At 33.2% G+C, this 26,804-nt stretch overlaps 3 protein-coding genes and 1 long non-coding RNA gene across 10 annotated transcripts in view; all 4 read right to left on the bottom strand.

Moving 5' to 3' along the window:
- LOC105163522 lies at positions 1,262-4,244 on the bottom strand. Its single transcript, XR_847932.2, has 4 exons — positions 3,626-4,244; positions 2,611-2,688; positions 2,247-2,523; positions 1,262-2,051 (listed from the first exon to the last, which is right to left on the bottom strand). It is a non-coding gene; the product is annotated as an uncharacterized LOC105163522 (long non-coding RNA).
- On the bottom strand, positions 7,330-10,106 carry LOC105163521 (cyclin-dependent kinase inhibitor 3). Of its 2 annotated transcripts, none has more exons than XM_011081894.2 (3): positions 9,547-10,106; positions 7,991-8,197; positions 7,330-7,861 (listed from the first exon to the last, which is right to left on the bottom strand). In XM_011081894.2, the coding sequence occupies exons 1-3, from the start codon at positions 9,996-9,998 to the stop codon at positions 7,792-7,794; spliced, it is 729 nt and encodes a 242-aa protein (XP_011080196.1). In that variant the 5' UTR covers positions 9,999-10,106; the 3' UTR covers positions 7,330-7,791. The 2 variants fall into 2 exon arrangements, with proteins under 2 accessions (XP_011080196.1, XP_011080197.1); XM_011081895.2 differs by having other exon boundaries at positions 7,991-8,194.
- LOC105163520 (E3 ubiquitin-protein ligase PRT1) lies at positions 18,217-22,867 on the bottom strand. 3 transcript variants are annotated; one of them, XM_011081891.2, is made up of 8 exons: positions 22,701-22,867; positions 21,702-21,751; positions 21,438-21,617; positions 20,942-21,334; positions 20,612-20,815; positions 19,953-20,071; positions 18,632-19,075; positions 18,217-18,544 (listed from the first exon to the last, which is right to left on the bottom strand). In XM_011081891.2, the coding sequence occupies exons 1-7, from the start codon at positions 22,799-22,801 to the stop codon at positions 18,716-18,718; spliced, it is 1,407 nt and encodes a 468-aa protein (XP_011080193.1). In that variant the 5' UTR covers positions 22,802-22,867; the 3' UTR covers positions 18,217-18,544; positions 18,632-18,715. The 3 variants fall into 3 exon arrangements, with proteins under 3 accessions (XP_011080193.1, XP_011080194.1, XP_011080195.1); XM_011081892.2 differs by having other exon boundaries at positions 18,217-18,534; XM_011081893.2 differs by having other exon boundaries at positions 21,702-21,730; positions 22,701-22,866.
- The window catches only part of LOC105163519 (transcriptional corepressor LEUNIG_HOMOLOG), a 9,863-nt gene continuing 8,060 nt past the window's right edge, over positions 25,002-26,804 (bottom strand). For all 4 annotated transcript variants that reach the window (XM_011081887.2, XM_011081888.2, XM_011081890.2 and 1 more), the window contains exons 16-19: positions 26,544-26,699; positions 26,323-26,442; positions 25,985-26,182; positions 25,002-25,533 (exon numbers count right to left, since the gene is read on the bottom strand). In XM_011081887.2, the coding sequence (XP_011080189.1) occupies positions 25,390-25,533; positions 25,985-26,182; positions 26,323-26,442; positions 26,544-26,699 (618 nt within the window). In that variant the 3' untranslated portion in view covers positions 25,002-25,389. The remainder of the gene's footprint in view (positions 25,534-25,984; positions 26,183-26,322; positions 26,443-26,543; positions 26,700-26,804) is intronic.

Genomic DNA, 26,804 nt, shown 5'->3' with positions numbered 1-26,804 from the left:
ATTTTTATTCGTATTTCTGGTTGTAGAAAAATAATATTTTTGAGAGATGAGGTTCAATCTTAGCGGTAACATGTTTTGATCTGTTATCAAATATTATTTTCCTTTGAAGTATGATTTTTATTTACATTTTGCATGTACAAAAGATATAATTAAAAACCATATTTAAATTATTGCTATTATCTGGACAGTGGAAAGATTTTTAATTTAATTGGAAGGCATCTTTGTTGGGTCAATCAAGCAATATGGAATCTGGCTTCATTATGTTTTCGTATATACAATGTCTGGAAAATTATAGATTGATTATAATTAAGAATAATTAAGTATGCGTTTCTTGGACTTTGATTTCCCATCACATAGAAATGCCCAAACTTCTCAGACATCTGCAGTTCAATTGAGTATTATGACACATAAAAGCACCGTTGCTGACTGGTATTACACGATAAGAATACTACTACCATAGGGTTAGTCGGCAAACTAACCCCCCTCCTACTCTACCTACAGGTCGTTAATTCCTCCGTCGTTCAATTCTGCTATACACATTGTTATTTCTGCTCAAGGCCTTACTCTCACCTACTAGTAACGTCCAGGGAGAGGTAAATCGTTCATTGGAACAGCCAACCAAGGTCTTCTTTTCAATCTTGTTGTGGTCCCATGAAGAAGACATTACTGCAATCAGTGATAATTTATTTATTTTTTATTATTACTTATGGGGAAGTGTAGATAATTTGGAACAGTAAGGTCCCAATGACTCTTCAGTAAAGCCATATGCTGGCAGAAGTTTTTAATTAAGATAATGTTTCTAGTTATTTTCCTCTTTCTGCCAAGAAACACAACACCAGACAACAACATATGTACCTATTATCAAAATTCATTTCCTTTTCATTTGTACTGTAATAGTACAAGAAAAAGATAGAAGCAATCAAGCGTCACTGTTGCTGTAGGAGGAAAGGATAAAAACATTAACTATAATGATTGTGGGGTTCTCGTTGTGTCTGTTAGTGTTGTCACATATATATATATATATATATACATATATGAGGCAAGTGGGGTTGAGAGTTTGAAGGTCAAATGGAAAGTATACTGTAAACACAACAGCTCAAGTGGGGTTGAGAGTTTGAAGGTCAAATGGAAAGTATACTGTAAGCACAACAGCTCAAGTGTATATATATATATATATATTTGTATAAGTATAAGTATACAAAATTAGTCGATTGATTCATATTTATTTTTTTTCAGATATGTGGTGTAGATGGGAGCTGCGAGGAATTTTGAAACAAAAAATTGGAAGGTGGATAATAACAAAATAGGGGGGACGATAAATGTATATTGAATCAAATAACCCTCGAATATGGTAATTAGATAGAATTTATGTTGCTTCTTTACTTTTAGGACAGGTGAAATGCAACCTCGTGTACGAAATAAAGCATGTCATCCAAACTGTGAAAGACCATATAGGGTACGACATACCATACCAAAAGGCATGGTATAGTTTGAAGATGCCACGTGAAATTATTTACGACACATGTGAGAGCTCAGTTCAAAAGCTACCTAAATATATAGGAGCTCTCCAAAAATATAATCCAAGAACAATTATTGAATGACAACACAAAGCCCGCCACCCATCAACAGGTGCATATGTGATATGATACGTCTTCTGGGCGTTCAAGCCGTGTATTGAAGGGTTCCTACACTATCGCAAATTCATCAGTGTAGATGGGACCCATTTATACACAAAGTACAAGTACAAAATGTTGATTGCTGCTGCTATGAATGAAAATCAACAGGTACTCCCTCTTGCTTTTGTAATTGTCGATGAACATATTCATCTTGGAAGTGGTTTCTTAGACAATTGAGCAGACATATTATACGGGGGAAACGTGGTATTTACCTTATTTCTGATCGCCATCCTGGTATCGTTAAAGCTGTACGTGAAAGTTCGGATTTCATGCCACCTAACAGCATGCACCGGTATTGATTGAGGCATGTGTGTTCCAATTTCAAAACTCAATACAAAAATATCGTGTTGAAGGATCTTTGCTGCAGAGTTGACTCTGAATATCAGATCAGAAAATTCAATCGCATTATGGAAGATATAAAGAGCCAGAAACTAGTTGTGTTTGAATATTTAGACAAGATCAACAAGAAAAAATGGACAACATCTCATGATAGTGGATGGCGATGCGGAATTCTGACGACAAATATGTCGAAATGCATAAATGGAGTATCGAAAGGGGCTCGCTGCTTACCGTTGACTGTAATTGATGAGATGACGTTTGAGCGAACTGTCCATTATTTCTGTGAAAGGTTGGCGAAAAATATTGTAATGTTGGCCAACAACTAACTGTGGACGGATTTTGTGTTGAGCATATCGTCACCAAATACCATCAGTTCCAACAGTTCGCCTCGGTTGTTACAAGACGTCACGATTCAATACGCATATTGTCAAAATTGCGAACCAAGAATGTTCTTGCGGCAAGTAAACTCAATTTGATATTCCTTGCAGTTACGCTCAAAAGGTATGCGCTGCATACATTATTAATGTTGCATCAATGGTGAATGATTATTATGATATAATGACTTATAATAATACATATTCCAAGTCATTTGAACCTCTGGAATTCGAAGTTTATTGGGACGTATCGGGGTTTGAGTTGGTCCACGATACTACTATTCGCATATCTTCGCGCCCTGGTCAAAATTAAACATCATGTATTCACAATGAGATGGATTGGGCGCAATCGCGTGCAAGGTAACAAGCCCAACAAAGAAATTCTTTTATACAATCAGATATGCCGGTATTGGGTTGTCAAGAATAATTGTATACTTCATTATACTTTTTACAATTATACAAAAAAATATACACAATTATATTTGTACACTTAATTGTAATTATTTAAACTAATACAATTTTAATATTATAATTTTTTAAATTTTAATATATTGTTAAAAATTAATTTTATATAATTAATTTATAACAAAAATAATTAAACACAATTAAAAAACAAATGACCGAAGATGTGATTTATAATCACAACACCAACATTTTTATCAAAATAAAAATATTTTTTAGTCGAGTCGTGATTTTAAATCACAATTCGACATATTAATATTTATATATTATAAAAAATTATATTAATATAATTTTTTTTAATAATAAAAAAATAAATAACCCTGTAAAAAAGTTCATGAAAGAGCTTTTCAAGCAAAAGCAGACATTTCCGCACTGCATTTTCCCCCTAAAAGTAAGAAAATGAAAGAGACCAACTTTTGCCCCAATTTAAACGAGAAAAGATCTCCATTTTTATGCAATAGATAACTACAGCAAAAGGTAGAGCAGCAGAGGTAAGGTTATATTAGGAAGAGTTCACTATGCGTATTACTACCCCCTCTGTGTTTCTTTTTTTCTTTGTTATCTATATAACTTTTTCTGAAGAACCAGAAAACCAGAAACTGCAACACAACCCTCACCTTCCTGCTTCCTATCTTCTCAAACTAATCAGGCGAGAGCAGGAATAAAATAAAATTTTATCAGAAATGGACCACAGAGATTCGTAGCGTAGGCACATCAGTTCTGACACCAACAGATCAACTAATAAAAATAATTGAAAATCACATGCGTGAATACCTTTCCCTCGCTCCGCAATCCAAACTACTTTCCCCAAAAGATGCCTCAAATATTCCCAAATCCTCCGCTTCAATTGAGCCCGAAATCAAGCCCGTTTCTGGAAACTCTTCATCACCTCTAACTTCCGGATCCTGTTTTCCTAAGCAACCACAGTTCTGTCTAGCTTTTCCACAATTCTGTTGGTGCAAGGGTCTCACAAGGCGCCGCGAGCAAAGCTCTCGAGGTAACACGAGTCAGGCTTCGGAGGAGGAGGAGATTGTGGGCGATGGAGGGCTAGGGTTTTTGCTCGGGTACGTATGCCGAGCCAGGAGTGGAAGATTTCCATGACGGCCACGTCACAGGAACTTCCGTTCCATGTAGAGAGAGAGAGACTGAGGCAGGAGACCACAGAGACAGAGACAATAAACTGTATTTTGGTTCGGGGGAGGGGGAATCCACCATCAATCAAATCCATTAAAGGTGCTGTTTGGTTATGCATAATAAGATTAAATGGGATGTATGTATTATTTTGTTGCATTTGTCTCTTATTTGTTTAATAGCTTTTGCCTTCTATTATAAAGAAAAACAACCATATGAATGTTTTTATCCAAACATATTACAATGTCATTTATATACACAAAGAGGGTTGTGTGTTTCACGTAGGGGTGGGTGCTTGGGCCGGATAGTTTGGATTCCGACCCAATTCATTCAAATTTAAATATTTCTATCAAAGTTTTTTTAGAAAAAATAAATATGGACTTATTTGGTATTCGAATTTAAAAATTATATCCGGATTAAGTAGATTCTCCTATTCAAAATAGCCAAACTTTAAAAATACAAAATAAAAATTATGTGTCAAAAATAAATGTCTGAGTCTATGCTTCCATCTCTCCTCAATCTTCTTCTTACTTCTCCACTCTTTAGTCCTAATCCCAACAAAAATTCCTCTTCTCTTAATCAAACACTAACACTATGTTTGGTTTGATTTTGGCCCATCTTTTTTGAGATGAGCCAAAATATACATTATGTTTGACTTGTTTTATTTTGCAAGTTTTAGAGATATTTTACATTATTTTAAAACAATATTTTGATTATTTTTTTATCCAAAAAATACAACTAATTATATATATTTTCATACATATATAAATAAATATATATAAAAAAGACATGATTCGATAATGAACAGTACTTTTTGTTTTCCCACTATCTAACATCAAACATATTATACTTATTTTATATTATCTCCAAAAACAAATCCAAACATGCACACTATCTCTAACTTATAATTATTTATCTTTGTTTTTCTTTCTCTGTCTCCACAAAACACCCCAAAATAAGTTAAAAATAAAATCAAACATAACAAGATTATGAAATAAAATTACAAAATTCAAAGATTAATGGTATATTCAGATTTCTATTACTTATTATAAATTCAAGAACACCAAACTTTTAATAAAAAATAAAAAATATATTTATATAAAAAAAAAATAGAGGTTGTTTCAAACAATCTCTATTTTTTACATTTAGAAGTTATGTGACAGCTTCTGTTTGCTAACTCAAAAAAACAAAATTGAATTTCATTTTAATTAAAAAAAAATTTGGTACCAGAACAGACATTACCCGACCCCACGTCCTCCCCTATATTCACATGCAAATTCGAATATATGGCATTGACCGCTTGTAATTTCATCTCATTCCATTTTAATAAAAAAGAATATGAGATAAAAGTGTGATTGTGGTAGTTGATGTGATTCAAATACTTTTCATTTTCAGATGAAAAAATGGAAATGAAAAAAATTCAACAAGCAATCACAAACCGTCACCAAACATACCATCTTCGTAATTTATCAAAGCCCAAAATCACACCAACCAATATATAATGGATAATATAACAAACGCGGCCGTTCTACTGCCCATTTTTTTCAACAAGTGGTGTGTGTGTGTATATATATATATATATAACAAATTTCCTCCCAACCTATTTACAATTTTATTTTATTGAACTCATAATTAAGCACTAATTACTATCTGAACCCCATATATGGAGGTGAAATAGATCAGTAAAATTGCATTTTTCGTCCTGTAAGGTTCCAACGGTTAGCCACCAGCGAGAATCAATGATCATGAAGGCTTGATTGATAGCTTTAGAATCTATCTAGTCCAATTAAAAGAAGATATAAATCATGGTTTGATGATTAATATATACAATGTTCAAAATCATGTTCAAATTCTTGTAATCTTTTGATTAGCATCCATAGAATAAGAGAGTTTAATTACTTCAATTCACAGAAATACAGACTCAATACGTGTAAAAATACAAAATATTTTAAAGGCTCTTTGTATGTGTCTTATAGCTCTTTTTTCTTTAATTTTTCGCTAAAGATAAATGGACATCTCATTTGTTTTTATTTTTACAAATTTAAAGACGCTGTTTCATTACTAATGGATAAAAGTTGCAGATACCATATTGCAATTCCATCTCATCAAATTAGATCTTTTATACCACAAATTAATAATATCATAACACACCATTATTACTAAATAAATTTGACATAAGACAATTAATTATAAAAGACTTAGTTTGTAGAAAGGGCGCTATTCTTGGAAAATTTAGTGGGTAAAATGCAAGAAATATGGTGGGGTGGGGTTGGATTACCTGTTTCAAATTTTATTATAGGTCACGCCGTGCGTCTATTATATTTAAAAAAATATTTTGTATATATGACATACATATATTAAATGGAATAGGGTTTATAACATGAAAGACAGGCGCAACCCTTAAACAATGAAGAGTCTAGCATCACACCAAAATTAATGCAGAACATGTCCAAATGACCCGTACAAGAAAATGTGCAAGAAAACAACCAAGTTTCACATCATGGAATACAAGGTCTGGGCATATTTGGTTACAAGTTTGCGACAGAAAAAAGAAAATGTATTCAAGAAAAATGAGGAAAGAAACGAAAAGAAATAGGGTGGGCAGGGCAGGTCCGTGCAATGTCACCATGTGAAGCATACCAAAAATTAGGTTGCAAGAAGCCAAGGGGGGTTATGAGTCCTGGCCATGCAAGTACTTGAACTCAATAAATGCCCACTTGATTTGGGTTGAGCAGCTTTTATGTTCAGGAAGGTGACATGCACTTAATATTGGTAAGAGTTCGAAAAATCTATCCCCGACAGGGATCAGAACCTGATGCCCACCACTGAGATTTTACTTGAGGGAACATGGGTTTGTGTTGAGAAGAGCATGTGAATACGAGGGGTTGTTTTCAAGCATCATTTTTTATGTGGTGTTTGGTTTCTTTGATGTGGGGTGGAGTTGTCTGTCTGGACTTGAATTCTGATCAAGTTCTTAATCGTTTGTCATCAACAATCAAAGTCACCATTTTCAACAAGGAAATTGGGTCCTGATCTTCAGAATTTATGAATATCAGAGTGCGGCAATAAATCGGGCCCGGAGATAGAGAGTTAAGCCAGACCATCCAAGATTCTTGGATGCAAAGGATGGTGAAAACCACCGATTGTGATGCCGGTTAACAGAGGCTCCACACAGTCCTCATATGTGCAGTCTACAACCATACACAGAGACATCCACAGAATGCTCATCGATGAAATGCTTAGTCCAGGAGTCCAAAATCTCATACGGAAAAACATCAAGCACTTCGTACCAGTTCCAATGTAATGTTCCCATTCAAATTAATGCAAAGCTGCAGCAAGAAAGCTCGTTGATCGCATGACAATCTCGCTTTATTTAGTAAAAGCTTAAGTATAATCAACTTAACTTTATTTCCCGTTAGTGCCCCAGTTGACGACATCAGAGAGATGTCGAACATGGTTCTGTGCTGCTACATTCCTTGGGGAGAGGGGGAAGGTCCAAATACCAAAGTCAACATGAAAAGGAGAAATTAGAACCTAACTATGATTGCCTGCATTACAAGGATGGAACTTTACCAAAGCCTAATGTTACATTCTGTGCGGATTCTACTTCTAAATGGTTAGTCTGCAATTCCTGGGGGCCTAATATTCTACAGATCACTAAAATTACACTTCTTTCATTGCTACTGCTTCACTTTACAGCATTGAGGATTGCAGGAGTAACATAGTAATCCTACCTTCTTCCTAAGTGAGCTTCTGATCTTGACAAGTTACAGTTGTCACGGGGCGTAAAGTTAAACAATTTATACTGCTCAAGGTGTCACTCTTACCCACTCATAACGTCCGGGGAGGGGCAAATCATTCACAATATCGAAATTATACCTGCAGAGATAACCCAATAAAAGATCAGGCTTGTTCGCAAAGAATTCATCATCAGATTAACCATTTGAAGAGGTTTCAACTCAGTGTAGCAGAGGAAAATAGTAGTATACTGGAGAAGAACAGACATACTTCTCTATAAAATGGCGCTGCTGCGGCTGCTCTGCACGAGTGAAAAATTCCTCCACTTCATGAGCTGTAGGAATACTTCTAAGAAGCGCATTTTGTACCCTTTCATTGGCCACAGTAGGACTTCTCCGCTTCGTAGAAGATCCAGGCGTTGGGATAGTGTCGGCTGTCCTGATCAAACTGCATGGGGTGCTTTCCCTAGTGCTCCTGCTAAAAACACAGAACTCGTCAACATCCACTATTCCTTATATGCAAAAGTCTCTTCATAAATAATTATTACAGTAGAAGGGGAATGCATGATACTTATATACTCATACTGGGAACAAAGGACCCAGTATAATTTACAGTTTTGTGTGACCCACAAAGAAAATACATTGTTGTAAACAAATATTGCATGGTGTTAAAGCAATTAAGGCAAAACCGTCCACAAGATGTATGTTTCTTCTGGTTAAATGAGATATTATGACACTTTACATAACCATGTAATTAAAACACTATGACAATACTACAAAGGTATTCTGAGAAGCTCTTGTACCTCACTTTTCATTCAGAAACTAAAACTCCAGCTATATAGAAAATATACTAACAAATTACATATGTAATTAAGGGATGTGAGGCTGCTATAAATGTCCTAATTACAGTAATTGGGAATTAGGGGCAGCTTTGTTGCTGCAGAACCAAGAACACTTGGCAAAATTCCCAGCCAGAATAAATTGAAACAAGTCACACATTAAAAAGTTAAAACGTCCAGGAAAACATATATAACCATATGAAGGACAACCAAAGTAAGGAAAAAAGGAAGAAACATTTGACTTTTCCACCACATTCTGCCCAAAGAAGCACACAAAATCCCAAGCAAATGGTTATTTCTTGATGAAAACTCCAAACCATAGTTTTAAGACGAGAAATCTTAAATGCAGCAGCAACTCTCTGTATATAAATAACATTCATTACCAGGTGAAGGAAGAGAGGGGAGAGAAATTAGTTCTTAGGAAACAAAATCTAAATAAAAAGAAGTGGTACCCGTGAGGGGAAAAGGAACTCTAATTTCTAAAAGTAATCTTTGAACAAAACCTACAAATACATGAGCCTCAAAAGGCCAAGAATCCTTTCTTTAACGCCCAAATACCTACTTTTACTGCTTTAAAGGATGGAATAAAAAGATATTTTTTCACCAATATTCAAGAATACAGTCTTTTAGACAAATAATCAAAATACAAAAAAAATGGCGTGAAAACGTATATAGCTTAAAACAGTATTTTCGAATAATTCACACACCAACTCCCCACAATAACACAGTGATAAAAGGGAAAAAATAAAAAAAAGAAAGAAAGACAGAACGAAACCATAAGAATAAATCAGGACTTTACCTTTCCTCTTTCACTCCACTCAAATAACATTTCTACCAAAAACTAAAATTAAAAACACAAAGACCAGCAAAAGATTGTGAAAGTATGAGAGCAACACATGTAATTCTGACACAAAATTTACATGAGAAAATCAATTACCACACTCGAGAAACCTAAAATAATATGACAACAATATAAAAATTATTATACCTTTCCCTAGCCTCCAAATCCAAATAATTTTCCCCTAAAGAGGCCTCAATTTCCGTATCCCCAATCTCAAAACCTCCGCTCTGCCTCTCATAGCATCCATCCCCTTCCTTGGCCTCACCGACAGGAACACCCGACCCAGAGCACGGTTTCTGGGGCGAATTCTCAACTTGAGGCCCTTCTTTATCTCTGCAAACAAACCCCTGTTTCGTAGCATGGCTCTTTCTGGAATTCTGGAGTTGCTGCCTGATGAGCGGGGGTTTCTCAAGACGCCTAGAACGGAGCTCCAGATACTCGGGCTTGGGCGGCTGCGGAGAAGCATCGACACTGGCCGAGGACTGGAGGCGCTTGAGGGCTAGGGTTTTGGCGCGGGTGCGGACTCCGAGAGAGGATTGCGAGACATCCCTAGCGGCGACGTCGCCCGTCGTCTTGGGCTTCCGAATGTATTTCCCCATATCACTATCACGCTGTCCTCAGAGGCTAATAGAGGACCGATTTCATGAGAGAGAAAGAGGGAGAGAGAGAGAGAGAAAGGAGGGAAAAAAACGGAAGAATTGGGGATGTGAGGGACCGGCCCTTGTATTTTCTACTCGTCTGAAAACTCATTTTTACCCTTTTTTCTATTTCCTTATTTGCATTCTATTTTTCTTTCTTTTCCATTTACCAAATATTTTATTATCTAATATAAATATTAAATATGTATTTATATATTCATATTTTAAAAAATTTACAAGGCATTAATTAGTAACAAAAAAAACCACTGTCTATATATACTTTATTTATAAATTTTTATTTAAGTTAAATAAAAATATTTATTTTCACTTAATATGATATACACTAAAACTTTAATTAAATAGCAGCAAGTGGCACAAAATCGATAATGTAAATTAGGAAATTATGTTAAGAAAAATATACACATAAATTTACGAGAAAATTGAAAATACGAAAGCGCAATGTACAATATTTAGATAATTCATTAATAACGATCAATATTTTTATTTTAATTTTTTATTTATATTATGTAGTACATATAACTGCGATGGCCTTTATTCAGAAACTCGAAATATAAATTAAATTTTTTAAAAGAATAATTTTATCTCTTACAACTATTTATATATAGTCTTTCATTACTATATGTGTGTATGTGTCATGTGAATTTATTTTACTGTAAAAACAATTAATATATTAGAGCGTAGAATATTATTTATTTCCTAAATTGGTGTGGAAAGTGTCCACTCTCACACTTTAACCATAAAGTTTATTATATCACTAACATGAATTGATTTCAAATGTTTATGACAACCACTCTGTCATAGACTATGACACTAACATGAACATATCATATGTGTGTCTTGTGAGGTCCTAAGTTTATAGGAAATGGTCATAATGAGTCAACAAGAATATACAATATATTTTACTTTTTGTTATATTTGGATTTAAAAAAATGAATTCAAACAAGAAAATTATTTTCTAACTTTGTATTGAATTATCGGAGGAAATATGAATTTTTAAACCAGCTATTTATATTTGAAGAATTCTAGAGTTTTCTTATTCTTAATTAATATATGTAAAGTTTAGGGGCGTGACGAGAAAATCCATTCTTAACTGTTGAATCCATATTTTTAATTAGGTCAGTTATGATTCAATTTTAACCATCGGTCAAGTCACAAGCTTATAATCTAAAATTTGACAATCTGAAGTCATACTACCCTAGCATATAGAACCACTCATGAATATTGACATCATCTAAACTATTTGTGTACGTGTTTATCACTTTGAGATATAATTTCGCGGCCTTATTACATGCTTAGGTTCTGACCAAAGGCCTGGATTTAGTTAAGTATTTAATGCCTCTTAACTCATGTTGATTTTAAATCTCTCAAGTGCACCTACAACCACAAGCTAAGCGATGACAACACCAAAAAGACTCGAATTGTAGTTCTTCGATATTTGAATAAGGAAAGTCGTCTGAAGGTAAAGCTCGAGAAAATGGTAAATGTAGAACAAATCGTACCTGGCATGTGGAGGGTCTATGCTCATTGGCATTGTTGAGTTGTACGATTTTAGATAAATTATCGATCCATGTTTGATTGAACAGCTGTAGAAATCACACACATCATCAGATTGGATCCAGTCTGACTCGACCTGTACGACCAGAACATATAACACGCAAATCCAATGTTATTTATTCTATTAAAATCATATCCATAAGTTTTTTTTTTTTTTTTTTTTATCATACAAGGAGTTTAAGTGTGACCTCCACATCAAACTCCAAACTCTCAGCGTAAGAGATGGACGATTTTAGTCGAGAATTACCTAAACAAATCTAACATTTTCAATTTCAACACAACTCCAATGCACTTCTGGGATCGAATATACCCTTATCATATCAATTAAACACAATTTGACCATTGCACAATCTCGACCCAGATCAGATTTCACAATTTTCAAGATAATTACTAGAGCATGTTTTGAAGGGCAGATATGTCCTTGTACACAAATTAGTTATTGCATGAAACAAATAAACACATGCCAAAAATTTACACACTTTGGACCCCATAGGACAAGGGTCAGTTCATGCTGATGTCTTAAGGTAATTTTCATATCTAATCAAATGTACAAATACCCTTCTGCAAAGGATTAAGATTTAAAAATAACTCATTATTATTACACTGCCCATACATTAATTAATGCTGAAGAGACAAAAGTCAAATGCACAGTTAAAGATTCCATCACTTGTTTATGTCTTATTTCAGACACACTTTCAAGATTAATTACTACAAGCCTTAATTGCTCATTTAATTCCCCTCAAATATTTTTCTACTAAATATTATGTAAATTTTTTTTCCTTAGATTTTAGCATTTAGTCTCAAATTTCAATAATAGAATCACTTGAATTCTGCAAGGGCTTTTAAGAGCACAAATACCCATTCATTTTCTGAAATTTTCAGTCAATTTTGATTATGTAATGGCGTACTTTAAAAGAAGTAAATATAATTTTAAAATAATATTTGGGAAAAGTGTAGTTTCGGGGTTCTAAGTATAATTACCCTTAACAAAATGGCTACATAAGAAGCCATTAAACACCTTTGTCCTAATAATTTGTGTGTAAAAATAGTTTATTACATATTTTGTTTAATTAATGGGGGCTCGTGAAACAGTAAAATAAGTATCTGGTGCAGAGATAAGTACAATCACACACCAGATAACCTTATAAGTGTCAAATTATTAATTTCGTTATCAGAATTCATGAAAACCATCACAAACCTAAACAACCCATAACAACAGAACATCCAAAAAAGAAAAAAAATAATAATGTAAATGAAGTACACTATTAAAAAAAGTTAATTATTTCTACACGACAAATCACTTAGAATTAAAAATCATAGTAAATTAATATTATCTATTACAGTAAGACAAAATCGATGCTTTAGCTTACGTTTCGACCACAGTGAATTCACATTCGTAATGATTTTCTATTGCAAGAATATCTGCTACAGTTTTCAGCTATAGCAAATATTTTGACATCATTTGCATAAACAACGGTTGATAACTGTTGCGCAACCGTGATTAATTAATATCTTCAATAATTTTTTTAACTATGGCAATTAACTATAGTGAAAAATAATATTTTTTTTCAGTGTAGGTTCGCGTTCGACAGAAACCGATGATCCCCCCACCTCGTGTCGCCGCCAACTAGTTTGTGAACACAATATATAAGTATAATTTTTCAACGGCCTCAAATTTTTATTTCTATATCTATTCTGGACCCGTTATCATCTTAATCAAAATGCTACGATGAGCAACTTGTCAAAAACATATATTTTAATTCCTAATTTCTCCAATGTCAAATAATTTTGTTTTAATTTTTTTTGACTTTGTGTATAATATTAAAGCACACTAAATTGACTAGTGAAAAAAGGAAAAAAGTGGAGAAAAATAGGGCTTTCTTTGAACTGCTCTTCTTTTGAAGTTAGTAAGCTTTTGCTTTATTCACGCTTACACTTACAATAAAAAGGATAATACATTTGATGTGTGTTAAAGGTGCTAAAGGGGGAGCACGATTTTTTCATGATATGTTATTCTCATTGTTTTCTTTTCATTTCTTCAAGAACTATTTCAATTTCTAAGAAATAAGAAAATAGAAATTGTTATGTAATTTGCTAATGGGTCAAAACTAATTTTACTATATTTGATTTTAACACAATATTTGTTTCTTTCAAAAGTATATCCATCTTCTTTGAGGTTTAACATAATTACAAATACAGGATCATTGTTTACAAATTACAAATATCTCCCTAATCTCAACGTTTGTTTGACAACGAACCCATTTCGTCAATTTTTATTAGGTTTCTGTTCTTTTTTTTTTTGTGGTGTTGAATTATAATTATATATATATGTTTAGAATTTTTTAAAATATTTTTATGGAGTAATATGCCCTATAAATTGTTTACTTTACCCACCCTCAATTTATTTTATACTTTTTAAATGTTTTTTCTTTAAAATTAATAAGGGTAAAATAGTAATTCTATCTCACCGTTCAGGGACTACCATTTTTTTAATTTATTTAAGGAGGGTATTTTACTTTACCATATTAAAATAGCTAGAAGACTTAATTTTAATTTTTTAGCAATTATTGATTATTATGTTTGAACAATTCAAATGTATAATTGAGATAATTACCACTTGGATTATTGTCTATGCCTCAATAAATCAACCAATCAAACTTCTTTGTAAATCATAATAGTAGGGCTGACGTTTGTTGGCTCATTTGATAAGAACGGACTATTTTCAATAAAAAGTTTCGATTTTTTTATTGTTGATATGTAAATTGTGTTGGTGGATAATTTATAAGAATCTTTATAAATAACTTATATTTTGTGTTCAACGAGAGGAAAGGAACTCATTTTGATCAATTGGAATTCCCTTTAACATATAGCAAAATTCGACGACGCTTATGTGAGTTTGTATCCAGATAGACAGTAAGTCATTAGATTAGTGCAAAATAAAATTATCACATGCGATTCAACACTTAATAGCGCATTTGCGTGTAAGTCCTAATGCACAACACCGAAGAGGACCTGCATTATACTTTTAAAAGTAAATTACGTTGACACTTCTTGAAATTAAGTTTAATTCCAAAAGCACTCCGTGTATTTTGCACAATTATAAGTACACTCCTATTTGATGACGTAACTTTACACAAACACCCTCTCAAGGAGTGTACCTATATTTTTATAAGGACATAATATTTTTGTGTAATTAGCTCTAACTTTAGACGCTATCGGACTTTAATTTTAAAACATATGAACATCAGAACGTTTGCAATTTTAAAAACTTTACAACCTAACCTGTAACAATTATTAACAATAGGCGTATTGTATGTGGCACACTCGTTGTGTTTGCATTATTATTATTATTATATATATATATAATATGAAAGAAGAAGAAAATTTAATAAATGAATACTAAATTATTAAAAATATATTATTATTATTATTATTTAAATAAAAAGACTGTATGCTATTTTCCACAAAAAAATAAAAGAGGATAGAATAAAATAATAATAATAAAATCTTGGAATGCTAAAAGAAATTGAGTTAAACTGCAGTTTGTCCCCTTGTGGCTAATCTTCTTTTTCCCCCTAATTTCTGGCTTTTTCAGTCTCTCTTTAGACAGTATAGTATAGTATAGAAGTACGTACGTGTGGGTGCAGGTGAGGTACAACAGTAATAATTACAAACTATATAAAAAAAATTAACATAATTAATAAATTAATTAGTAGTAATTATATAATAATAGTGCCTATAATTACTAGCAGTCTTTAGCGCTTGCCCCAATGCAAGGGAATCTTTCCTCCCCTCAACACTTTTGTTTGTTTGGCGTTGGCCCCTCATTCCTTCTAAAGGGAATCAATAATACAAATATTTACACATCAATCTACCACTTCAATCATGCTAAACTACTTTCATATATACAAATTTAAATATATATATATATATTTCAACGAATTTTTGTGAAATTTTATCATAATTATAAATATTTTATCGTTATTTAAAATATTATTTTAATTAAATGATCGTTCAATAATTAACTCAATCCATTAGTCTCTATTAGAGTTCTATTCACTTTTCATCTGAACGGATTATTATGTCATTATGGACTACGAATTATAAAATTAAATTTTTTTAAAAATTTTCTAAAATTTTTTATGGGCTAAATGGACAATGTTCTTACAAATTTTTAAAATTTTGAATCCAACTCGTTCGATTAATACAATAAGAGCAAAGTTGATAATTTACACCTCTATATAAGGATTACATAAGTTCATCAAGTACCAAAAAAAGTATTTATAATTTTTTAAAATAATGAGAAAGTATTCATAGTTATATCAAATCGTTGATTGTAATTTACCCTATTAATTTTCTTAGGACTTTAGTTTAGTGGTTTATAATTCTTGAAATGAACCCCTTTTCTTAAAAAAAAAAAAAAAAGAGAAAGAATATTGGGTAAGAGTGATTTGAATTTATTTAGTGCTCAAATATAGGTTCAAGAATTATTTAAAAAATAGATTGAGAGCAATACTATTTTGGTAATGACTTATTATAAGGATTAATTACTTTTTTATTAGAAAATTATGTTCAAGTTATTCTATTAACGTGAGAATTGTGTTTGTCGTACGATTTATGATTTCTGAGGAGGAATATTTTAATTGTGTAGTTTTTTTTTATAAAATTAAAGAGATTAAACAACCATCGATCGGAATTAATTAAATCTAAATATTATATTAATTTATAATTATATTATGGTAAGGGAAATTAAAAATAGAATGAATAACTTATTTATGCTCAAATTTTTACAACATAATTTTTGTAAATAAAAAATGAGAGGGTAATGGTTTGTTTGTATATAAATATTTTAGTATTACGCAAGAAATAAAGATGAGAGAAATATTAGGGTGGTATGGTAATTAGGTGGAAATTGTGGGCGAGGTAAAAGAATAGGGTTGGTGCAATTCCCGGAGGGGGAGCCTCTCACCCAATCATGAAATTGCTCACATTTCAACAATTTGTCCTCTTTTTTCTTTGATGCTGCGGCAAAGTGCCCCCACATGCACGCTGATTGAGGTGCGTCACTTCAACGCTCTCTATTTCCTTCCTTTCTTCCCATCATTATTATCACCAAATTATGTTTATTTTTTAGTATAAATTGCAGCAAACTCTCATGAATTTTAATATAATTTTAATTATAACTTTTATTATTACAAAATTATAATTATTTTTAAAATCGATATAGGTCTAGTAAATAATTTTTCTGAGGACTCATTATTGAAAAATATTTATTAAATGCTCGTTAATTTTAAAAAATATTTATAATTATTTAAATAATAAAAAAATATTTATAGTTAATTGATAATTCTGTGTTTTGTTTATGAATCCTCCATTTTGCAAACTCTCATATGCTTATGCTTAATCTTTTTCATAATTCAAAGTACCGAATGTAACATAAATTTAGCTTAAATTACTGCATAACAATAGTTAAAAAAATATAAAATGAATTAAATATTTTGTAGCTTTTTTATTTTTAAGTGAAAGCAGTAATCTATAATTATTATTATTTATGAATATATCGACTCAAATATAATATGTAATAACTACCAACAAAAATAATAGTCATATACTATTTATCAAGATAAAATAACTATAAAAATAATTACACTCCCCCCCGCTTAAAATTTGGTATAATTACACATAAACCTCCTATAGTTTAAAAAATTACATTTAATATACCTGAGATTTGTTCCTATCTAACAAATAAACTCCTCTATTAGTCAAAACTCACTAAATTTGTTGATATTAGCAAAAAATTGAATGAAAATCGACATTTACCCTCAATTGACTGATTACCGACTTATTACATGTAAAATAATTTTTTTTTAACAAACTACTCTTATAATAGTAAAGATATACATCCTCATATAAATTAACGCCTAAAGACATATGAAGGTAATTTGATCATAAAAACATTTATTTGATTTGTAATAAGTCAGTAATAAGCAAAACATGGATTAATATAAACTTTTTATTAATAACAACAAATTCAATAAATTTTAACTAACGAAAAAACTTATTTATTAGGTAGAAGCAAACCTCATAGGTGCTAAATATAATTTCTCAAATCATATAAGATATATGTGTAATTACACATAACCTCGGAAAGAGAGTGCAATTATCCCATAATCATCTATAATCAACATATACTATTAAAATAAAACTATACCTAGTAATACTTCTCGAAATTGAGCCTCACCGGCAAGCATCCTGTAGCTATTACAATCAAGAAATTTTAGCCAAGCGACAAACTCTATCCGATTGATGACATTTAAACTCTGTGATATTCAAGTGGTGCAACCTTACCTAGTTTCCACTTATAATGATGAAAGACCAGTCTTGCTCTCTCCTATCAAGATTAGGTCTCTTGGCACAATTCCAATCCAAATGCTATTTCTTAGGTTTCTTTTGCTACAGAAACAAGCAATGACCCCATTTCAATTTGTCCGCATTAAAAGAAATAACTACAACATAAAATGAGTGCTCTCTCTCTCTACCTGTTATGACTCCACTAACATATTCCATCAGACAAATCTAAATTTTTCTCTGGACAATAAATGACTTGAGGGAAGTTCCAAGGAAAAATATCTATACTTAGTCATGATTTCAATGTAACTACAAATTATCAGCACTTATTACTTCACATAGGAGTAATATCAAGTGGAGATTCAGAATGGTTTAGTGATTCAATGATACATAATTTACAGGCAAATTGAAAGAATTGGAACACCGCTTTTATAGCAGTATGAGACACAGAAACTGTAGTCTGCTTTACATATATTCGTTTCTGAACTGGGTTGATCCATTTATCGACGAATGAATACCTCTTTTTAAAGTCCGGAAGACCTGACGGCGGGCCAATTATCGGAACACTTGAGCTCTAGAAAGTGCTTCAAAGGAGGGTTTAGGTCAGAATTTCAACATTGCAAACGATAAATTTTAGCGAATAGAATAAATTAAAAAAGAACACAACATACCAAGGCTGGCGAATGGCAGAACCCTAGCACATTTTTCATCACCTGTGCCAGTTATCCAATAGCAGATCCATGAATTGTAACTTATCATGCCAACCGCTGATTTTCGCTCTCATTTGGTTCTGTCTCAGATGAGGGACGAGTAGCATCAGCAACATTTTCTTCATCTTCATTGGTATTATCGGATGAAGGGATCGCACTGGCTGAGGTGTCGTGCAGGGCATCAGAGACAGCAGAAACTTCTTGTAATTGTCCCCTTAGAAGTCTTAACATAATATTATGCATTGCATTTGATTTCACAATTTCAAACTTGTGCTCCGAGGTGTGCTGCTGATTAAACCGGCCAGGAAGCTTAGAACGGGTACTATAGCAATCTTTACATAGGTCGTAGCCTATTTGCTCCACACAATCTTTGCACCTGTATCTATCACCAATTATAGGATACATCTGCACGTAGAATTTCAAAGACTGATATAGTTAATACAGTTCAAGTGAAAAGCATATAATGACTGAAAGCCAGTCTCTATTCCGTCAGATATCGAGATGCAAAACAAAAAGATACTACTTCTATGTTATGCTAAATTCCAAATATTCATTTATCGTACACATAGTGGAGGTTGAAAAAGCATAACCTACTTTGCTAAGAGCGGACTGGACAAAGCAAAGTTTGTACATGTATGGCAGGTCGGACTAAGTTTTTCATGCATCTACTGGAATCTGAAGGCATAGAGGAGATGGGCTGAAAGGACATTTAGCTCTAACTTCTTGTAGGAGCTGAAGCACTATATAAAGGGTGGAATCTGTAAAGACAGTATTCCAATGGCAGCAACTAAAGCAAAAAGCGCCCGCCTATGAGATTAAGCAAAAAACAAGAAATGTACATCTGAACAAATGAGGTGCTGTTAATACGCATCATACAACATATTTGCAGGTCTGCAGGGCCTCAAGTACACATTTCTGCAACACTAAGACTTTAAAAAGCAATATTTTGGATGGGTTAATAGATGGCTCCAGCGGATGGAAAAAGTAATTGGTTCCAGGATTCGCTAAATAAGAAAGCAACGAAGGCATTGCAAGGTTTCGCTCATGCACTTGTTACTCAACATCTGATCCATCTTAAGGCTGTTTTCAGTTCTGTTAATAGTATTGATATAAATTAAAACAATGATTTTGCCTAAGATACGAAAAAATCCTTGGTTTGACTACAACAAGACTCAATTTACACATTTAGAAAACAACAAAGGTTCAAATTCAACAGAGTTCATAATACTTAAAACATAACCAATCTGCTAAATATGTTGGGTCATCAAAGTAAGCAGCATACCCCACATGCATCACAACCAACTCCGATATGGACTTTTGAGCTCGCATTCCACCAGGGCAAAGGATCCTCTCCTGAAGAAAATGAAAAATGGAAACTTTCCTTACCAGCTTCTGACGAACCTGAAAACCAAATGTTTGGAATTAGAAGTGACAATCAACAGATGCAAAGGACATGCATCAGGATCAGCGAATTAGGCCTATAAACAACAGTGAGACTCCTTCCGAGATCATAAAATATAAGAACAAGTTTGTTCATGTCAGATTTGCAGGGAAGGGAACCCAACTTTTGATTGTTTGCATTGTGGAACAAGTATCAGCCAATTTCCCCCCAAAACTTAAATATTAGCATATCTAAAACCAGAATTGTAATTTCGAAATAAAACAGTACCTTTAAAGTGCATTCTGCAGGTACAAGCTATTACTAAATAAAATTCTGAAGAGCAAAGTAAATAGGATGCTGAAAACCCATTTCTTTAACAAACTTCCATAATAGGTACTTGACAACTTTCATGATTTCTTACTCCTATTCACAATTCGAATTAGCAAAATTTCTTCCCTTCAAAGAAGAACATTAAAACTATTTCGGTTCAACTCAAAACCATTTCAATCTAAATATGTTCAAGAAACAAGCACAGGATTAATACAGAAACACAAACATACATGTACTTGGAGACTTGCTCAGGAACTGCTCGTGCTTCATCTGTAAAGCTTCTCTTTTCAACCCATATTCTTTGGGAAATTGTTCCTCCAGAAAATGATCAAACTCCAAGCATACTTTTGGTATATCACCTGGATGCGGACTTTGACAAACTTGACACTTGAGCATCTCACTCGTTTGGGGGACAATGCAGCAGATACAAAATGCTGAACACACATGGGTCGGGTAAATACAGGGTATATATCAATTCTTAGTTGAATATATGAAGCCATAATAATTATCTTAATTTTTCACATTGATTTATGAGATAAGGTGGTGATGATGGATCATACCATGCCCACAGTTAAGAACTATAGGGCGGAAAAGCATGTGGTTACAGGAATCACACAACACATCATCAACTGAGGCCTGCTTGCAAGTTCCACTGCGATGTATCTGGTTTGAGTTTCTATCTTCAGCAATGGGGGCACTAGTTGCTGCGGTATCTTTTCTGCTTTCTAGCAGATTTCCCAAGCCAATATCCTGATGAACTGAACCAGAGTGTACATGCTCCATACTGTCCAGAGTCTCCCCTGCTCTGACAGAACATGGATTGAGTGATGAGTCCGTTTCAGAAAAGCAGGGCACTGAAGCATTGGATGGCTTAATTATCTTTGGTTCAGGTTGTAACTGGTATTCAGGAGCACCGATTTGCGGGGAGAAGTAGCCCATATCCTTCTCCTCTTCTGGAACATGCAAAACAATCAAATATGTTGAGCTGCAGATGTTTTGACATGAAAACATTGTTGGCCAGTAACCAAAAGAACTAGAGTACATTAAGAACCTGACCTAAAGTTTGGTTTTCCCTTCTCTTATAGGCACTAGGATACATTTTCAAGAGCAGCAAGTGAAGCTTCTGACATATATATGGGAAATGATAATATTGATTCCTACATATTGGACAACGGGACTTGTGCAGGCCACTCATGGACTTGTGAATACACCAGAAACACGAGATATGGCCACAAGCTGCACCATTGGGGCAGGAGAGAATCAGTCACACTCATAAAGATCATATCATGCAGGTTTCCACCTAGTTGAAGAAACTCTTACCTAAAACAACAGGCTTGTAAAGGAGATCTCTGCAGAAAAGAAGCAGAACGCTGAAAATGTTATTTGCCAATGAACTTCATATTGTGAAAATACAATATACAAGATGCACCAAAATAGCATATATAACTTCTTATAGCTACAAGTAACTCAACATGACAGTTCAAAAACCTTTGGAACTTAAAAGAAGTAAGGCAGCATTGACTTGTTAAAGATACTACATAACATATAAAGTTGAGGTCCGTCTATTATCAGGTGACAAGTCAATGATAAAACGACCATAGACCTAGCAGAAGTACAGAAGATAGAGTTCACCAAAACCAATCATAACAAAAGATAACCCAAAAAAGACGTAAAACGTACTCAGAAATCCAATATTTACCTCTGTGCATGAATGTGATCAAGGGATGTATAATCTAGAAACAGCATAGCGGCAGATAATTAAAAGGTGAAAAGAAAAACCATAATAATATGGTTGCCACTTTCTGCTTATTTAGTTATATACAACTCAGGGACGGACATACAAGTCAAGGTGATCACCACCATACCATGGCAAGGTAAAATAACTAAAGCACATTGCACAACCTCAAAAAAGGCAAGCACCTCATGTATGCACTTTCTCTCAAACTGAACACACACACATATATATATATCATCAACCTTAAAACAAACACAACACTATAATCAAGTACAACTTCGTCTCAAAATTAACAAGACACGATTATCATGTACAAGTTCACCTAATTGAACATAACATCATATCATAATAAGTATAAAATTCACCTCAAATTTGAAATAAACACAACCGATAAACGAATACGATTACCTCAAATTCAGCAATAGCATAACGCCACAAACAAATACGAATTAACCTCAAATTTAGCATAAATTAACACCATAAGACAACTAGAACAAAGTATGCATCACCAACGCGAAGAATTGGACAGCAGATATCATACATATACATCGAGAAAGGAGATATCCAGAGGAGAATGAAATTACCGACAAACACAACATATAAAAGCTTCACAGATCTTCTCCAATTCATCGTCTTCATCAGATTCATTCTCCATCATTTCTTTGAATTTCTCAGGGACTTCCATATCTATACCCTCTGGTTCTGGAAACAGATTTGGGGTCGAACCGTAGAGAAGAAAGGAAAATATAAGAAGGCAATATAGAGAGGAAGGATTGAATGTAATGTAGCTACTAATTATTGATTCCATGGGCCAATAGCAGGCCGGAACTTACTGGGCCACATCCTTACGTATATATAATAAATAATATTTTTATATTTTAAAATATATTATAAATAAAAATAAAATAAATAAAAAAAATTACATTCGAAATAAAAATTATTGTGTGATATTTGTCATAAATGTATAATTGACATATTTCATTTTCCACCACATTTAGCTTTACAAGTGACCATTCATATTAGTCATGTTTAAAATTTTTATTATTTCATGTGAAAAAATATATCTATACTATTGTAAAAGAAATTCTTTTATCGTACCAATTTTTGAATGACAAATTTACCTTTAGTTTCATTTATTTTTAAAAAAAAATTAGTCAGGTTAGTAATTTCAATATTATTTAATAATCTCACAATTATATTGTTTTTTTCCTCTAACTATCCACTACTCCATATTTCACTTTCACCTTACTCTACATTTATTATAATTTATAATTATATTTTTTTCATAATTTTTATTTGCCATTTCACACCAAAAATTTTTTATATACTCACAGAAACCGCGTATAACCATAACTAATATATAAATTATAGTTCGATTTGATTAGTGTACGTACACTTCAACCAAAATCTTGGGAGTTATGTTTTGTTTTTGGAGATAGATAGGAAAAAATAAAGATAAAGAAGTATGTGTTGAAAATGTTTTTAGAGATGATTTAAAGTAACTGTTGTATGTTTAATGTTGTGTTCTGAAAGACGAAAGTTACTTTAGTATTGTTTTATATTTTTATATAAATATGTATTTATATATAGGTATTGTAGGTTTAATGTTGTGTTTTATATTAGATAAAAATTATTGTTTATTATCAAATCATGTCTATTTTATATTTATATTTATATAAGTGTGTCTGTGTGTGTTTATATATATTTAAATAGAAAGTCCAAAATAAAAAATTCGCACAGATAAATTGTAAAGAAAAGTATGCAAACATTTTGGCCCATTTCGGGATCCTCAAAAGATAAAACCAACCGAAGCCATTTGTTTTTTGTGATAATTTAAAATAAATATTATATGTTAGATATTGTATTTTGGGAGACAAAATTCACTATCTATTGTCAAATCATTTTTCTTTCATATATATTTATATTATATATGTTTGTAAATATATGCATGTACTTATGACAAATGAGATAAAAACACCAAAATATGATGTTTTTATGGGAAGGCAAACATTGGATATACACTTTTTGGCCCATCAGGAGATAAATTGAAAATAAAACCAAACATATTTTTCTGCAATTTTCATGGGTCATGTTGTTTCATTGATTCGTGCTACATATCAAGCTAGACGTTCATGAACAATTGGAGCATCAAATATCAGTTTGCTTCCTCTTGCTATTTGGTAATCAATAAGGCGAGGTTCAATTCCTCAGTGTTTGCCTCCCACTCAGCATATCTCCGGCACTCATCTTTTTCATTATTCTGCAACAACCAAAATAGATGTGCGTCCTTCACATTTCTCGAGACCTTGTAATATAACTAGAGACCTTCCATATCACTATCATCCCTACCTACTCCCTAATTACAGAGGTCTCGTTTGAGGAAAAATTTTTACTCGTATCAAATTTAATTGAACCAAGTTAATTACGAAATAAATCTAATACATGATAAAAATCACTTTTCTTGAATTATACATCAACTACACCGCAAAAAATATTACACACTTATCATATAATTAATTCTAATACGATCAATCTTGATTTGAGTTAAATGACTCATTTCTCGGGTGATAACCAAAAACACATGTTGTCTTCCATAAGTTAGGTAGTTGGATTGATGCATAACCAAGCTAGAAAAATCCCTCGGTCCCAGATGTTGGATTGAAGCATAACAACTCAGGAATCAACTTGAAGTGGGGACGTTTCACAATCCTCCAAATGAAGTTGGTAAAGTCATTTATGCATCTTATGTATCTAGTTTGGATGACAAAGGAAACAGTAAACCCTACTGCTGAACAAACACAAGGAAAAAGATGAATGCAGTAGGAAGAACTAAAGGTACTCTTCCTAGGGTAGGGGTGGGGGGCTCAAGACTTCGTGAAATAATGTGAGACCCTCACAAAAATTGAGGTACTATGTCGATCATCCTCAATGCAATTCACATGCGGTCAACACATAGCTCGTCATTTACATTATGGCCTGTTTTCAGTAGTTGAGACAAACCCATTAGCTTTGGCAGGAAAAGGATACAAATAAGAATAGCATAGCCCACAAGCGGAATTATGAACCCTTATCAACACTTGCTCTGCATATATCGATCAGTCTGCTTGGTGTGCTTGTAATCTTAGTCAAAGTCGATCCGAAAATCTTGAAGACACTCAAACACCTAACACTAGTTCACATTTCTTACAAAGACCAAGAGAGAACACCCCTAAGCTATGGCAAGTTTCCTGAATGTCAATTTTAACAATTTCGGACCAGACCAGTCATGCCGGCTTATTTCCATAGCTTGACAGAACTGTCGTGACTAGCAGAGGCTACCATCCCTGTCAGAGGTGACTGTGCCAAGGCAGCAATTATGTTCTCATGTGCAGGAACAGTCATGCTTTTGTTCTCGACCATGTTCCATAGCTCCATCGACTACATCATCAAGGTAAAAAAAAAAGAAGCATTTACGTCACATAACTAGGTTCCTATCTAATCAAGAAGATTTTGATGTTGCGGAACAAGCACCACAAGCAATAGGAGCAGCATAGTGAAAGCAGGAATTCAGGTTCAGCGAACAACATAGAAACCTAATGGAAGGAATTCATTAGCATAGAAAATGTTAGAAACTACCAGACTTGCAACAACCTATTAATTTCATTTGCTATCCTCCAAGGTTGGCAAGAACAGTACAACAGGTTGCATTAAGGCAGTCCACTACCCAAACAACATTGATACAAGTAAACGCTCACTAAGAATGGAGATGGCCTTTCAGTAAATACCATACAAAATTGTTAAGAGGATAATTGGTTGACCATTATGTGTGTATGCATGCGAGTGAGAGAGAGAGAGAGATTGAGAGAGAGAGTGTGAGGGATTTATTTACCTGCAAACCTCCAATCACCAAGAGAGCAGAATAACTTGGATGAAACACACAGGAATGGAATTGGTTCCCGTTGGAGTTGAGCTCATGGATGCACTCTCCAGAGGCCAATGACCAAACTTTAATGCTATCCTCACTGACAGAAGCCAAGAGATCACCACTGAGATCCCAGCACAGGTAGTTCACAACACCGGAATGTCCCTATAAACAGCATCAAAGCTATTAATATAACAAGTAAAAGCAAAATTAAATGCACAAACACTAGTCGACGCACTGGACAAAGCATGGATTTAATTGCTATAACCCCTTCCAGACCAATATGGTAATAGTAATGCACAAACCTGGAAAGAATGTGTTTGCCTGTCATTTTCAACATCAAATATAGAAACCACCTTGTCTGATGCTGCTGCTAGTAGATGTCCAGTTATAGGTTGAAATCTCACTTGTGCACTGCCTCCTTGCTACACCACCATGCAGTCCAGAATTAGCTTCAAAACAATACAATCGAACTCGAAGACATATGGAAATTTAAGAGATCAAAGATCAGTGTTCATAACACAACCTTGGACATCCGAGTGCATGAAAATGGACTTATACTCCAATAACGTATTTCATTGTTACTATCACAGAAACAGAAAAGATCATTCTTCTTAGGATGGAAATCGAGGGACATGACATGTGAAGTATGTCCTGTGTAAGCATGTAGACAATAGCCTGGCTGCATTAAACAATAAAATAGAGTAAGTACTTGCTATTGCAAATATATGCAGATCTGACAGCATCACAAAATCCACAAATATTTATGAGGCTAGACTATATATAT

The sequence above is a fragment of the Sesamum indicum genome, linkage group LG6, assembly GCF_000512975.1.
Source record: "Sesamum indicum cultivar Zhongzhi No. 13 linkage group LG6, S_indicum_v1.0, whole genome shotgun sequence".
Taxonomy (NCBI): domain Eukaryota; kingdom Viridiplantae; phylum Streptophyta; class Magnoliopsida; order Lamiales; family Pedaliaceae; genus Sesamum; species Sesamum indicum.
Note: the sequence above shows the minus strand (reverse complement) of the source record. Positions and strands in the feature narration are given on the sequence as shown.

What these genes read in the sequence shown, in the direction of transcription:
- LOC105163520 (XM_011081891.2), bottom strand. Translation starts at nt 22,801, where the DNA reads ATGGAAGTCCCTGAGAAATTCAAAGAAATGATGGAGAATGAATCTGAT. An exon ending in AGTTCTTAACTGTGGGCATG is followed by an intron (nt 20,816 to 20,941) that starts GTATGATCCATC and finishes ATGTGTGTTCAG; the next exon opens with CATTTTGTATCTGCTGCATT. An exon ending in TTGGTTGTGATGCATGTGGG is followed by an intron (nt 19,076 to 19,952) that starts GTATGCTGCTTA and finishes TTCTACGTGCAG; the next exon opens with ATGTATCCTATAATTGGTGA.
- LOC105163521 (XM_011081894.2), bottom strand. Translation starts at nt 9,998, where the DNA reads ATGGGGAAATACATTCGGAAGCCCAAGACGACGGGCGACGTCGCCGCT. An exon ending in GATTTGGAGGCTAGGGAAAG is followed by an intron (nt 8,198 to 9,546) that starts GTATAATAATTT and finishes CTGTGTTTTTAG; the next exon opens with CAGGAGCACTAGGGAAAGCA. An exon ending in CAGCGCCATTTTATAGAGAA is followed by an intron (nt 7,862 to 7,990) that starts GTATGTCTGTTC and finishes TTATCTCTGCAG; the next exon opens with GTATAATTTCGATATTGTGA.